Source organism: Austrofundulus limnaeus, unplaced genomic scaffold (genome assembly GCF_001266775.1).
Source record: "Austrofundulus limnaeus strain Quisiro unplaced genomic scaffold, Austrofundulus_limnaeus-1.0 Scaffold27, whole genome shotgun sequence".
Classification (NCBI taxonomy): domain Eukaryota; kingdom Metazoa; phylum Chordata; class Actinopteri; order Cyprinodontiformes; family Rivulidae; genus Austrofundulus; species Austrofundulus limnaeus.
In genome coordinates, this window is record NW_013952429.1 from 548,758 (window position 1) to 562,748 (window position 13,991).

Genomic DNA, 13,991 nt, shown 5'->3' on the forward strand with positions numbered 1-13,991 from the left:
TATTTATTTCACATCAATGCCTTTACAATGCACTTTGACAATTAGATTGACTCCAAAAGTTAATCAGTTGTAGATGCACAACCAATGATTATTTGAGAAAAGTTTAAATAAAATTTGTTCAGACGTTCATGAAGTATTTTACTAATAGATAAACGAACACAACACACAGATGCATCAAAGAAAATGAAGTATTACCACAAGTTCTTGTTCACAGGGATGAAACCCTCGTCTCTGGAACATTTGGTCAAAACTGCTGATAGGACTCCCTGTTCGACACAAGAGACCGTATTAGATCAGTAAAGGAAAACATATGTAGGCTAACACATTTAACTTTTCATTCAATTTATGCTCTAAAAAAGTTAATATTTAAAAAAAGCTATATTCAACAATCTGGCAGGTAAACCTTTGTACAAGGATAATGTATAATGAATGTCCCTCTCCGAGATGTTTTGATTTATTTTTAGGACATGTTGCTTAAAAAACATCCAAACTATTCCTTTAAATGTTTATCAAATAACATCACTTTCTCATGGATCTTATTTTCTCAGTGAAATGTAAAAAAAAAAAAAAAACGTTTTGAATAATTATGCTTGGCCTACGGGTTTCCTGATCTACCAGGACTCTTTGCTGATGTGAGAAGCACATTTTGTGATTCTGTCACTGTCAAGTACAGTTCACATTAGGAATGTGAGATATGGCAAAAAAAATTCATACCACGATATAATGGGTGGCGGTAACGATATCTATCATGATATAAAACTTATAGAAAAATAAATAAATCACATTCTAATTGATTGGAATGTATGAATATGTATGTGTTAAAAATGTTTTAAACCTTCCAATTTTTTAAGGGAAATTTTAAGGTCTTCCTACAAACCTCTACTTCAAAAAAATCCTAAAATGAGAGTTTTAAGTTCTTCCTTAAATATCTAATTTTAAGGTAGACCTACCTGGTTATATATAGTATATACACAATAACATTAATGTAATGGATGTCTGCTTCCATTGGATGTTGTTTGGAACTTGTAGTCAGCTACTGCTATTCAAGCACCTGCTTCATTTTAAGGTGGTAAACCACATTGCTTGCATTTACTCCTTTCTACATATTTTGCAGATTACTTTTCCTGCACTCCACATGTGTTTTACACTGTGAGCGCTCCGGCGGGGTGACAATGATCCCATTTATGGTTTGACAGGGTTTGTTTTTTTTGTTTTGAAAGACTGTCACCATTTCCCACAGCGCTTTCCAGCTTAGACCGGAACCAGGTCCAGATATTACGTTAATTTACGATTTGCAACTTTTTGCTCTTCCTTTGCGCTCTCAGCCATGATGCTTCCCGTTTTCTCTGTTTTGACTCTAGCCAGTTACATCATCAACAAGAATTACCGCAGTTGGCCGGTAGACTACAGATCTCTATCATAGGACAAATTTATATTGTTTCTAACATATATTGTTTATATTGTGCATTCCTAGTTCACATCCTACAGAAGCCTTTCAATTTTGAATAAAAAGCAAAGCAACTTACCAGAAAGAAACCCCATATGAGAAACCTTGAAATGATACTTCGAGGAAAATCTCTGTAGTGTAAAAATATCTTTCCAGCCTGAGGACAGTTGGATCAGACAAGTTAAAAACAACCAAGTTGTCTGGTGGTTAAATTCATTATAAAGCCTGTTAACAATAATAACAAAACATTACAAACCTGTAATCCAAGAAAAGTCATGAGGACAGAGTTGATGCTACCCAGAACACCTTCTGGATCGTACGGCATGTTAGTCGCATAAATCACCTGAATGTTACAGTGACAGCCATTATAAATAACAGGAACAAAAGAGTGGCTGGGCGAGCCAAACAGGAAACCGATAAGGAAAACACTCCACAAACCCGTGATGAGGGAGTTTGATAAATGTGCTTTTCGCTAAGCAGCCAACGGTCAATGAAACCTGCAGCTCCACCAGTGCAGTTAGCAAAGAAGCCCGTGTCTCCAATCCCACCTGGACCCAGATACCCGCTGGAATCAAACGACACATGAAGCCAGTGTTAGGACAGATGGGGTCATGATGAAGATTTAGGCTACAACACAATAAAAGATTTAGGCAGAAGTTTGTCAAATCAAAATGGGATTCAGCTGGACACCAAGCGATGGTAAAGCAACATGTTTGCCTGTCTTTTTTTGGTTTGCACTGTCAGCAAAATATTTTGTAAATCGTTAAATGGATTTTAAAGACACTGTCACAACAAAATCATTGAACTAACATTTACAACTCTTTGGAGTCAAGCCGATTCAAGACGGCTACCACATCTAGTCAACCTTACGAACCATAAAAGTATATAACTCAACCAAATTGACAGATATTAAGCTAAAATATGGTACTGTAAAAATAAATATTAGTCAAAGCTGAGAACAAAGTTGAATTTGTCTGAACAATAACTCACCTGGGACAATCTGGTACAGGAAGAAGAAAAGTAAGGCAGAGCCACAGGGTTTCCAGAAGGAGCACACACACCCAGGCTTTCCAGTAAAGCAAGATGTCAAGTGCAGGAGACCACCAGGCATCCTAGAAAGCAGATTTTTCTGTTACACTTAGAACACTGTAATTCAACAACAGTCTTTTAAAAAGGATGGCGGTTCGTAAAAAGAAAAATAAATCAATTGTTGGTAAAAATGAGCTTTTGACTGACTGTTGTGAGGATGTCGAGATGTCCTTTCGCCACCATCAGGTCCAGACTGGCTACGACCAAGTAGGACCAGGCGAGACGCTGCAACACACCGGGGATCCGCAAGTTGTCCCAAGATACTGTGGAGTCAAAGAGCGTGAAGTGTGAGGTAGAGACACGCCAGGAAATAACAACAGCCAGACAAGAGAGCACATGCTCAAAAGATAGAAAGTAATCTTCTTCATCTAAAAGGAATCCACAGAGAACAATAACAGGGTGAGTTTGTCCTTACGTGGTCCCTGGCAGTAGTTAGGGTTAATGATGAAGATGCCGATGACGAAGAGCTGTACGCTTCTCCGCATGACTTTCTTGAGCAAAAAGAAACGACTCGAGCCCGTACGCAGCGACGAGCTGATCGACAGCGCGATAGATGTGCCCATTATAAACACAAACCTGGCGGAGAGAAACAAATTAAAACAAGCTTTTTTTTAACTTATCAACAGATTCCTAAAAGCTCTGTTTTATTTCAAACCATGGCAAGCTCTGACAAATGCTACGACCATACATTAGTAACAAAAATTAACATAACATGTTACAAGAAAATTTAAACTGATTTTACCAAGGAAAGACAAGATCTGCGACTGTAAGACCTGTAGGATGACACACAACAAATTTAAAATAAAAATGAATCAACCTACAAATTACTAACGTCAAGCCTGATTTTAAACATCTGTGAAGAATGAATAAGTAAAAGAAACTGAAAATAGAAAAAGAGTAGGGCTCACCATTCCAGCTGGAATGTCTGAAGAACCAGTATCGCCCTCCTCCATAGTTCACAAACACCATAATAACCAAGGATATACTAAAAGGAGAAAATAATATTTGTTTAAAGTGATGCAACTATTAAAGCTACATGATGCACATTATGGTAAAAACAGTGCATTTATCTTTAGAATTTTTGCAAAAGTGCATTCATTTGTGACAGTTCCAGTCTCACAAACTGTCCCATTATTGTAAAAGTCACATGAAGCAAACAGTAAATAACTTATTAGTGAGTGGGCTGAGCAGCACAGACAGAAAGAAGTGGCTCTTACCCTCTGAAGGTGTCCAGAGACCGAAGCCTCTTGTTGGTGCCGGGCGGAGGAAGGAGGATGTTGTCGGTGATCGGTGTCTCTATCCGAGGGTAACCCAGCTCCTGGAAGATTAAAATACACTTATAGATTAAGTTTATTCTGATAAAAGCAAAAGTTTATAATTTTTTTTTACTATAAATTAATACAAATCATATATGTAAACCTCAAATGGTAAACTTACTATTGAATTATTAATGGTAAAATGTTTAAAGTATTCATAGTGTTCATATTTGTCTGACTATCCATCTTTTCTCTTTGTCTATTCATTTGTTTGTACATTGATGAATTCCAGAAAAGTTTATTTTAAAGATATAACTCATTTTCGAATAATAGGCAATATCTAATAAGTATGACGACTCATTTTGCCGAAAATCGGTAAATGTCTTTCCCCAAAACATCAGCAGCCGCTGTGGAAGATGGTCTAGCAGCCTCTGGCACCGAGTGGAAGGCACTTCCGGTGGCAGCCTCTGGCAGTCCCATGGAAGCTGCCACTGCCACAAATTGCGCCTGCTGTCCATGCTGTCTCCATTTTTCCGCTATTCTGAATCTACGATCTCAAAATTCCCACCTGATTATCCGACGTTTTACGTAGTTCCAAAAGTTTCCTGCACAAAACCACTTACAGAATTGATGAGTCTTTCAGTTTCCATGGATCCACTGACTTTGAGGATGAGACGCCTTACGACACCAAGTCTGGTCAAGAAATATTAAACCATTTAGAGACACTTAAGGTATAAAAAAGAAGTTTACAACTCGCTCACTCAGAGTACTTTCTTTGCAGTGCTGAAACATATGCTGGAAAATGTTTCAAAACTGATAGCAAACATGGCTGGAACAGAATGTATTTTTGGATTTGGTTTGATTGCCAGATTAAACTAAGAACCAAGGACCAAAGAAATAAACTCACCTTAATAATTTCGTCCCTAAAACAAACACGATGGCCAGCCCAACAAAAATACAAAAGGACACAAGGATTGCTGTATAGCGAGGGAAAGAGTACATTATTTTAACGAAGCTGATAAAAACAAATACGACAGTTGACACCCGATCACGGGAATAAGTGTGACACACTCACGTATGTAGCTGTTTACAGGGTCTGCACGTGTCACTAAAGAGCAGTTGGCCTGTGAGGAGTTGGTCATGTTATTAATCCACAGAGAGTAGTTTCCATGCTCCCCGAAATGGAACTGAACCCTGGGAAAAAAACATAAACTCAGTCAAAACATGAGCCAGGCCGGGTATGATGTTTAAGTAGTTTTATACAGGTTGGCATTTTACTGTCTTTTTGTAAAAATAAATAAATAACATACCCACTTAATAAATTAATACTAACCTAAAGTATATTTTTTAATGCTTTGTTTGTTTTTTGCCCAACATCCACAGTGAAAGAAAATTGTCTTATTGAGAATAGACAGTGTTAAAGCCATTTTGGTCAGACTTTTTAAATGGCATTATGCGTGATCTCAGGTGATGTTGTGAGATGTGTTAAGCACTGCTGAAAACTCATCGACCTCATCAAATTTAAGCTCAATATTTGTAAAATTTCAACATTTATAGACGGTTTAAGGTTGGCTATTGTTGATTTGCCATCTTGAAGAGGTGTTACTCCAAACGTTAATCAGTTGTAGATGTACACCCAATGTTTAATCTTTGTAAAATTCATTCAAATCCATTTGGCGGTTTGTGAGATATTTTGCTAACAGATTGAAAAGTTTAATGCCAAAGTTTAACAAAAATTGTTCTATGGTGTGTAGTGCTTAAAGTATGTGCTGGGAATAACTCTCAGTTACGAAAACATTAAATTTTAGCTAAACGTTTGTAATTTTGGCTGAGGTAGAGGCGTGTTTATGTTCAGTAAAATCAGCTAACGATGACAAACATATTCCATAATTTGACTTCAACAGTTAAAGAGTTGAAGATGTACACCCGATAATTACTTCCTGTAAGTTTTATTAAATACTATTTAGTGGTTAATGAGATATTTTGCTAACAAGACACAGCTGACTCCAATAGTTAATTACAGATTTTTTTTAAATCAGAGCTTGGATGCTCAAGAGTGTATGTTTGACATGAGTCTCAGTTACTAAACTTCCTGTCTTTATCATTATTATACCATTATATCTGTCTATAGCTGTGAAACCCACTGAGGTACAGACATTTTTGTGTTTTCTAAGGTTACTTCAAAGTAGCAGCCATCTTGGAAGGAGATGACTTGAACAACTTATTTAGTTCATGTACATTCAGTGATTAATTTAAAATAAAAGTTAATTAAATGCATTTTGTGGTAAAATACAGACAAATAGAACCACACAAACATTGATCGTTGAGCTGTAGAAGTTAGACATTTTGTACTCTGCCTTAGTTTCTTATAAACACCTCAAATGATGGAAGTAAAAAAATTAAAATAAAAAATAAAAAAAAAAAAACATTATGTGCATACACCTACTGGCAGAGTTCCACGGCAGATGTACTGTTCATCTGCAGCGTCATTTCATGCTGTGTGCCAACAGTAAAGTTGGCTGAAGAGGACTGGCCTGGGCCGGTCCTCATTGGTACCACACCGAGCTTCTGGTACAAACACTAACAGAGAAAAAAATAAAAAAATAAAGGTCCAGATCAGAACTTTATTTAACACCACTTGCAGATGGGTGAACTGTGTTACCTTGTAGCAGAGCTCTGACTTCCAGGACACCAGCACATCAGTGTCCAGTTCATTGTTGATACTCAGAAATGCTTCATCCATCTTCAGATTCGTGCGCTTAGGATGACTGAAGTCAGCTGGGATAAAGGAAACAATGAGCTGATCAAAATAAATTCTCTCTTTCTCTCGGTTCAGCTATGATTACCTGATGCAAGCCATCAAAAAAAAAACACCCATTAAACTGTTTACTGTGATCCTTTTTTATTAGCGCACACAGCACATCGGCTTTCAAAGGTGACAAATTCAAGATCACATGACGCGTTTGTTTCAAAGCTTAAATTAACAAAGGTAAAAACAAAGCTTTTCATACCACACCTTTAGCTAAAAAAGTCCAGTTAATGATGCCATCCGGAGGAAGTAAGCATGTGACAGGGCTCTAGTGTGGGTATGACCGCAGAGCTTGGTGGTCACATGCTGAGATAATCCACAAATAAACACCCCAGAGGGAAGTTCAAACGACTGGCGCTCACACGACTGCCCCTTCCGGATCATACGCCAGTTTATAGTTAGCTACGAGATCACAGCTTGGCCAAAACATTTTATAGAGTAACGAAGGTTTATTCCTTTTTACACACATGCTAAAGAAGTGTAGTACATATTGTTTTAGCGGTCTTGAAGCTACCTATAGCCAACCACACAGCACGTTGTTGCATCCCACCTTCAAAGTGTTATAGCCACCTTTTTCTTTACTTACGCGGTGAAACTTCAGCTGCCAGTGGCACCACGCAAACAGCTACGACTAAAGCAACAATAGCTGCAACGAAATAAATGCTGTTCCTCTCTGAATGAGCCATACGTTGTTGCTTTTCCTGCTTCACTCTGATGACTGGATATCTACGTGCTGCTGTTTCTTTCTTTTTTGCCATAACAATAATAATAAAAAAAAAACTAATTTTTTCTTCTTCCTTAATTTACGGGCGCGTGTACACCTCAAAGTGTAATACTGCCCCCCACAGGTGGCTCGGTCAACGCGGTTTGACTGGCGCATGCGCACAAGTGACAACAACTAGACTTTTTTAATCGAGTACCGAGTGACTCAAACACGGCACCTCCCAGTAAATAGTAAAAGCTCTCGCCATGGCAGACAAATTAAATGCGCAGAAAAGGTAAAATAAATACAATTTGATGTGTTAACGCGTAATCAATTGTAAGATGCACGAAGACAACCAAAAAATGAGTTGCTATAAGCTATTTAGAGCGTTTATTTAAGAGTAACATGTTAGCTGCTTGAGCTAGTAGCATGGTTAGTAAACATATTTTTTTTTATCTGTTTCTCCCTCTTTTTAGTGTTAAAATAGCCGCTGGAGCTGTTGTTTGTGTTGAAAGCGAAATAAGAGGAGATGTAACCATTGGTAAGATGTTTTTAAAATATGTAAAATTATTTTTTTCTGACTGTTTGATAATGATACATCTGTATTCACTGTTATTCCTATTTTATTCAGGCCCCAGAACAGTTGTCCATCCCAAAGCTCGGATCATTGCAGACGCAGGACCCATTGTGATCGGAGAAGGCAACCTGATAGAAGAGCAGGCCCTGATCATTAACAGGTCTGAGGATTAATTCCTTGTATTTCTTGCTGTGCAGCGCAGCTTTACTTAGATTAGTAAAGTTTACTTTTGTTTGTTTATGTTCTGATGCAGCTACCCAGAGAACATCACTCCAGATTCTGAGGTGGAACCAAAGACCATGACCATTGGTATAAACAACGTGTTTGAGGTTGGCTGTGGTATCCTTTTGACTAGCTTAGTCCATATGTATAAGACTGTTTCTATAATCAGAATCTTATGTAGCCTTAACTGACAACACCCAGTATCACAAGCTCTTAAAATTGGTGACAACAATGTGATTGAATCTAAAGGTGAGCACTAACACATGCCAGTAGATATAGTTATACAGAACAAGTCGCTGATTATTAACTTTCCCTGTCTAGCTGACGTTGGCAGGAATGTGATCCTGACCAGTGGGTGTATCATCGGAGCTTTCTGTCAGGTGAACACCTGTGAGGTCATACCTGAGAACACAGTCATCTACGGCTCTGGATGTATGAGGAGGGTTCAGACAGAGAGACCACAGGTACATGTCTTGGGGAATGTTTGGGATGTAGATAGATATCTCAGGGTTAGTATAAACCTTTAATTTTAAGGTTGTATCGCTACGGTGCAGTTGTCTCACAGCATGATGCAGGTTTGTCTTCCAGCTTTTTGTGTGGATTTTACATTCTCCCTGTGGATGCATGGGTTTTCACCAGTTACTCCAGTTTTCTTCCACATATCAAAACCATGCACATTAGGTTAACTCTTAACTAAATAAATGTGCCTTTAACATATGATCCTAGCTTACAAACGTAGTTCCACAGTGGACAAGTCCTCCAAAATAAAAACATGATTTGAAATGTTTTTGTTTACTATAATTTATTTTACCAATTTTAGCAAAAAGACTATTTGTAGTTTTTGTGTAAACTTACCATTTAAAAAAAAAGACAGGATGTAAATGGTAAATACTTTTTTTTCTAAATAAAGGCCTTGCATACCTTAAAGGGATCCCCGATTAGTTGTAACATTAGACTTTATTTAAATAATTGAACTGTAAAATAAAGACTGTAAAAATACTGTAGGTTGTTTAGTTTCTATAAATTTTAAAAAACATTTTAACATGGACGTGGCCATTTTATTTACACACAAAGCATTCTGGGTAAATGATGACGTGGATAGGTTCTTGGTGCGAGGCTGCTAGCGAGCTATATCCACCCTGAAGGTTAATCTTGGACAATATCTGATGATCGACTCTTTTAAATGAAACCAGAGAGCGTTGACAGAGAGGAGAAGGTAGAAATGACTCAGCCTGTAACTGAAAATATGGATGGAGAACATTTCAACCTGACATTTGTTTTGTTGTCATTTCAGCCCCAGACTCTCCAGCTTGACTTTCTGATGAAGATTTTGCCAAACTACCACCACCTGAAGAAAACTGTCAAAGCAAGCCAGCAAAATTAAGTTCAAATATTGTTGCAGTACAGCATAAATGTACATATTTATATATATTTAGCTTATCAATAACCACTCCTCTTCTGATATTTTTTAACTTATAATAGATGAAGCATTTCTTTTTGCACATTGCTGTCTTTGAATATTTTCTACAGAAATGAAAAGTAAGGTCAAGTTAACGTACGGACTAAGACAACTGAGGCAGAATTGTGTACCCATGTAATTTATTAAAATAAGTTCAAAAAGCCTTGTATTCTAAACCATTATATTATGGTGCTGCAAAGTAAAAGCACTAACTCTTCTGCAATTCCACAACAAGTAAAGATGAAGATGTTTCGTGCTAGGTGATGTTTGTACAGTTCACCGCAAATTTGGTTTAGGAAAAAAATAAATAAATAAAACCAGGATTCTTGGCGCTCAAATTAAACCTTTCAAACATCTTTTTGCTATTATATAAATAAAATCATGAAAGACATGTTGACACTTTGTTTCATTTTAACAGTTATGGTTCGTCGGTGTAACAGTTGTGGTTTACCGGAGTCTTCTGTGTCGGTAAACATTAGTCCTTATCCTCGTCCTCCAGAGCACTTAGGTTTTTACAGATCAATAAATGTGAAATGGATTCCACAACACAGTTACTACTGGCTCTGTTTAATGACAGATCACTGGAGGGAATGTAAAGGTAAAAAGCTAGATTCTTTAGACACAACAGCCACACTAAGTCTGTTCTTATGTGACCAGTGACTCCCATCTCACAGTTTCAGACTCGAGCCAGTTTGTTTCACTTCTTTCCAGGCACACCATCTGAATAGTCTTCTAGTACTCCTGCCAAATGGATGTTGTGGGTCTTAAATTGTTTCTTCCTCTGCCCAGCCTGCTTCTTTCGCTTTTGAACTGGCATCTGCACAAATCAGAGAAACAGATTTAAAACAGATAAAGATGAACAGTGTGTAGGGAAAAGGAAACTGACCTTTTTCTTTGGTCCTGTCTCTTGCATGGAGGAGATGCCTTGTTTCTTTAAGTACTCTTCAATTTTCTCTTCATCTATGGAGTCCACCGGAACACTCCTCCACAGCTTCTGAAATTCTACAACAGAAAAGTGTTAAAGAGCTGCACTGAGGAAAGTGCAACAATAACTTAAAAAGAAATATTGCATATGTCCCCTTTAATGTTTAGTTCTGGATAAAAAAAAAAAGACTGAAATCGAGGTGCTTAAAAAATGTATTACAAAGTGAAACATGGTAAGAAACAACAAGTCTGATAAAATCTGGTGTGAATCGATTACCGTTCAGTCAAAATTTGTGCCAAAAATACTTCCTTTTTCATTTTCAGTTCACATTTTCTGGCACTTTGACCAAACAGAGGGAACAAAATTAACTAAATGTGTCTGTTGAATCAAGAAACTTGGAAAGAGCTGAGTGACAACAGGTGCTGTTTGTTTGAATGTTTAGTTAGTAATTCTGACCTTCGTCTACCACAAACTGGCAATGCTTGTCGTTGTAGAACAGGATCTTTTTCTTGTCTGGTCTTGTTACGAAGATGATCTGATCCCCTAACGCCTGTGAAAAAAGCACACATAAGGACATTTCTGTCATCACAAATGAAATAGTTAATATCTATGTGTTAGTATAAATGACATATTTGCGTTACCTTGATGGCCTTGGCTGCATTGGGGAGTCCTTCCTCCACGTCATCCAGCAGCACCCCACCCAGACCCAGTTGGTCGTGTTTGTCCAGCAGCCTCAGTAAGGCTTTCTTATCCTTCAGGTTGTATTTGGGCTTGAAGCCGTAAGTCCCGTCGCGAACATCAATTTTTGGGTTGCTGACCAAGGCCTGAGATAAGCAAAGTGTAGAAGAAGATTAGTAGCTTAATAAAAACTAATGACTTTATTGAAAATAGTATTGATAGCGCACAGGGAAAGTAAAAAAAATAGACCTTTTCAGCTCTAGATCATTAATTTTTTGTGCTGAGTAGAACAGTGCTTCAAAACATTTTTTAATTATATTTCAGAGATTTTATTGAAGGGACCAATAGATTCATCATAGTTGAAAAAAAATTAACTACCACACATTTTTCAACCAATGCACTATAGCTGCCTACATCTCACTGAACTGTACTACCTTGCAACTTCAATATGGTGGGTCATTTGTAATTGGAAAACACAAAACAGGAAATGTATAATATTCAGGTGTCGCAAACAAATCCTTAAAATATCAAAAGCAAAAAGAGTGAGCCTAAGATAAGAAATGAATCAAAAGTGTAGTTTGGCAGTGAAAATGACGGGGCACACCTCAGTCATGAGCCACTGTTTCTGTTTCATACTGATGTCAAGAAGTTTGGTCTCATCCAGAATCTCTTCTAGGGTCAGGAAGTGTGTGTCCCCATTTTGATGCCTCGTCTGCAAGAGAAACAGAAATAAATAAATAAATAAATAATCGCAGCACAGATTTTTTTAGATTCTATAAAGAACTCCGCCTGGAGTCGCTGACAGGATTTTAGTCAATAATTTAGAACCTTAAATGAAACTTTAATGGTATTTTACTGGTTTTAAAAACGTGGTGCTTTCAACAGATGGCACAAAAGATGCATGCATTCAAGAAATCTGTTAAATGGTGTGAGAGAGTTCAGCTAAAAAGAATGAGTCAGACTGAGTTGATGGAGCCTCTCTGCAGAGACAGCACGATAAACAAGCTGTTTATGGTCCAAAAAGAAGGATCAGGACCAAATGTTACACAACTGACTCACGCAGCTGATCCAACACAAAACAAATCATGTTTTTTTTCTGAAGCGCTGATTAAGATGACGACAGTCTGAACAATATGAGGATGGTGTTGTGAGTTTAATCATAGAGAGGAAAAAATCTGCCTTTTATAAAATATCTTTTGTCTAATCCAATTTCATTATCTGTGGTTGCATAAAAACATTCAAAGGGATGCAAATCAACCTTGAACACTAATGATTTATTATTGTAAAAAAACTTTCTTCAGATAGTTACCTTCATGTAGTTGACGATCTTAGCCAGGCAGCCAAACTTGTACCCAGAGCTTGCCTTGAGGTTGAAGTTTCCATTACTGGATTCTGTGGAGAAAGTATGTTGTAAATAATATGTTATAACTGTAGTTAACTCTTCCTGCTAGATGTAGTTGATCGTTATTTAATTTACTTTATTGTAGCTTTATATGTGCAGAAATTAGGACTACAACTATTATAATAATCGATTAATTGATGAAAAAATACTTGAATTTTGACCTCTTCATTCCAAAATAAAAAATTTGGACTGACATAGCTAATAATACAAAACATGTTGCTGTTTGAGAATTCTGTTACAATTTAAATTGTAAAGCATGAATAAATATTTGTCAAATAGTTTTAAGTTTAAAAAATTAATGTACTTAAAAATATACACAAATATTCTTGAAAGTTTCTTCATATTTTTCCTCCATGAGCTTTGTAAAATGTGTCCTTGAGGGAAGAGTGTGTGAATAAGAGTGTGTGAATAAAAGAGTGTGTGAATAAAAGAGTGTGTGAATAAAAGTGTGACCTATTATAATGAAGTCGTTATCTTTGACCATGGACAGTCTCATGTCGGTGATGATCATGTTAAGAATACTTTCAGTCAAGACAGCTGCTAACAGGGTTCCCACACCTTGGGTCAGCATCAAGTTCAAGGACCTTTCAAGGACTTTCCAGTACCAATTTCCTCAAATTAAAGAACCATGCGCAACGGCAATTACCTACTTCTACCGCAGAATGTTATTAATAAACAGGTTTAATATCATTTCAATTCAATGAAAAACTGAACAACATAGAAGTTGCTGAGTCAGAAACAATGACGTCAGTTTACTGTAACCCTGATTTATCCACCGCAACAAATGTAAGTTTTTTTTAATTTAATTTTATAATATATTTTCTAAAAGATAATGAAAATCAGTCATGTGAATAAAGAATTTCAACCCCCCAAAAAACATTCAAGGACTTTCAAGGACAAGTGTAATTTTTGGCTGTTTTCACAAAATTTTCAGGGCCATAAAATATACTTTTTCAAATTCACAAACTTTCAAGGACTTCAAGGACCCGTGGGAACCCTGTGCGAATAGCAATAATTCAATAAATGCCTTGTTTTATTTGCAGTGTTAGTTCAAGACAAGCGTCTTCACTCACACATTGTCAACAAATTAAAACTTAATTTAATAATTAAATTACCACCATCATAAATCACCCAACACAACAAACTGATTATGAAAGTTTTGCAGCCCTAGCAAAAATACAACTAGGAATTAATAAAAAACAACTACAATAATATTTATTCATCTGTGCTGATCACAAGCTATTGGTCTTAAACAGAAAGATGAATTTAAAGATGTAAGTTAGCTTGATATATTACAAATAGTTAATCTTGAGTAAAAAAAACACACACTAGGGCTGCAACTAACGATTCTTTTAATAATCGATTAGTCGTCAATTAATCGTTGCAGCCCTAACACACACACACACACACACACACACACACAC

The 13,991-nt window shown here is 36.8% G+C and overlaps 3 protein-coding genes across 4 annotated transcripts in view; 1 reads left to right on the forward strand and 2 right to left on the reverse strand.

Annotated features, from left to right (window-relative positions):
- The window catches only part of hgsnat (heparan-alpha-glucosaminide N-acetyltransferase), a 9,556-nt gene extending 2,135 nt beyond the window's left edge, over positions 1–7,421 (reverse strand). Inside the window, exons 1-16 of the mRNA XM_014004860.1 lie at positions 7,188–7,421; positions 6,455–6,570; positions 6,239–6,372; positions 4,868–4,986; positions 4,700–4,769; positions 4,416–4,485; positions 3,754–3,854; positions 3,445–3,521; positions 3,279–3,309; positions 2,952–3,112; positions 2,684–2,799; positions 2,438–2,559; positions 1,886–2,012; positions 1,704–1,790; positions 1,527–1,604; positions 196–266 (exon numbers count right to left, since the gene is read on the reverse strand). Coding sequence (XP_013860314.1) covers positions 196–266; positions 1,527–1,604; positions 1,704–1,790; positions 1,886–2,012; positions 2,438–2,559; positions 2,684–2,799; positions 2,952–3,112; positions 3,279–3,309; positions 3,445–3,521; positions 3,754–3,854; positions 4,416–4,485; positions 4,700–4,769; positions 4,868–4,986; positions 6,239–6,372; positions 6,455–6,570; positions 7,188–7,359 — 1,652 coding nt within the window. The 5' untranslated portion in view covers positions 7,360–7,421. The remainder of the gene's footprint in view (positions 1–195; positions 267–1,526; positions 1,605–1,703; positions 1,791–1,885; positions 2,013–2,437; positions 2,560–2,683; positions 2,800–2,951; positions 3,113–3,278; positions 3,310–3,444; positions 3,522–3,753; positions 3,855–4,415; positions 4,486–4,699; positions 4,770–4,867; positions 4,987–6,238; positions 6,373–6,454; positions 6,571–7,187) is intronic.
- Positions 7,422–7,536: 115 nt separating this feature from the next.
- dctn6 (dynactin subunit 6) lies at positions 7,537–9,953 on the forward strand (the record flags this gene model as incomplete). The annotated part of the gene is given in 7 exon segments (XM_014004864.1): positions 7,537–7,599; positions 7,781–7,845; positions 7,936–8,041; positions 8,135–8,220; positions 8,305–8,352; positions 8,425–8,567; positions 9,398–9,953. Coding segments are annotated over 7 exon segments (567 nt in total). The 3' UTR covers positions 9,488–9,953.
- gtf2e2 (general transcription factor IIE, polypeptide 2, beta) overlaps positions 9,686–13,991 on the reverse strand; it is a 9,421-nt gene continuing 5,115 nt past the window's right edge. For both annotated transcript variants that reach the window (XM_014004862.1, XM_014004863.1), the window contains exons 3-8: positions 12,475–12,557; positions 11,770–11,877; positions 11,129–11,311; positions 10,944–11,037; positions 10,449–10,564; positions 9,686–10,379 (exon numbers count right to left, since the gene is read on the reverse strand). In XM_014004862.1, coding sequence (XP_013860316.1) covers positions 10,260–10,379; positions 10,449–10,564; positions 10,944–11,037; positions 11,129–11,311; positions 11,770–11,877; positions 12,475–12,557 — 704 coding nt within the window. In that variant the 3' untranslated portion in view covers positions 9,686–10,259. The remainder of the gene's footprint in view (positions 10,380–10,448; positions 10,565–10,943; positions 11,038–11,128; positions 11,312–11,769; positions 11,878–12,474; positions 12,558–13,991) is intronic.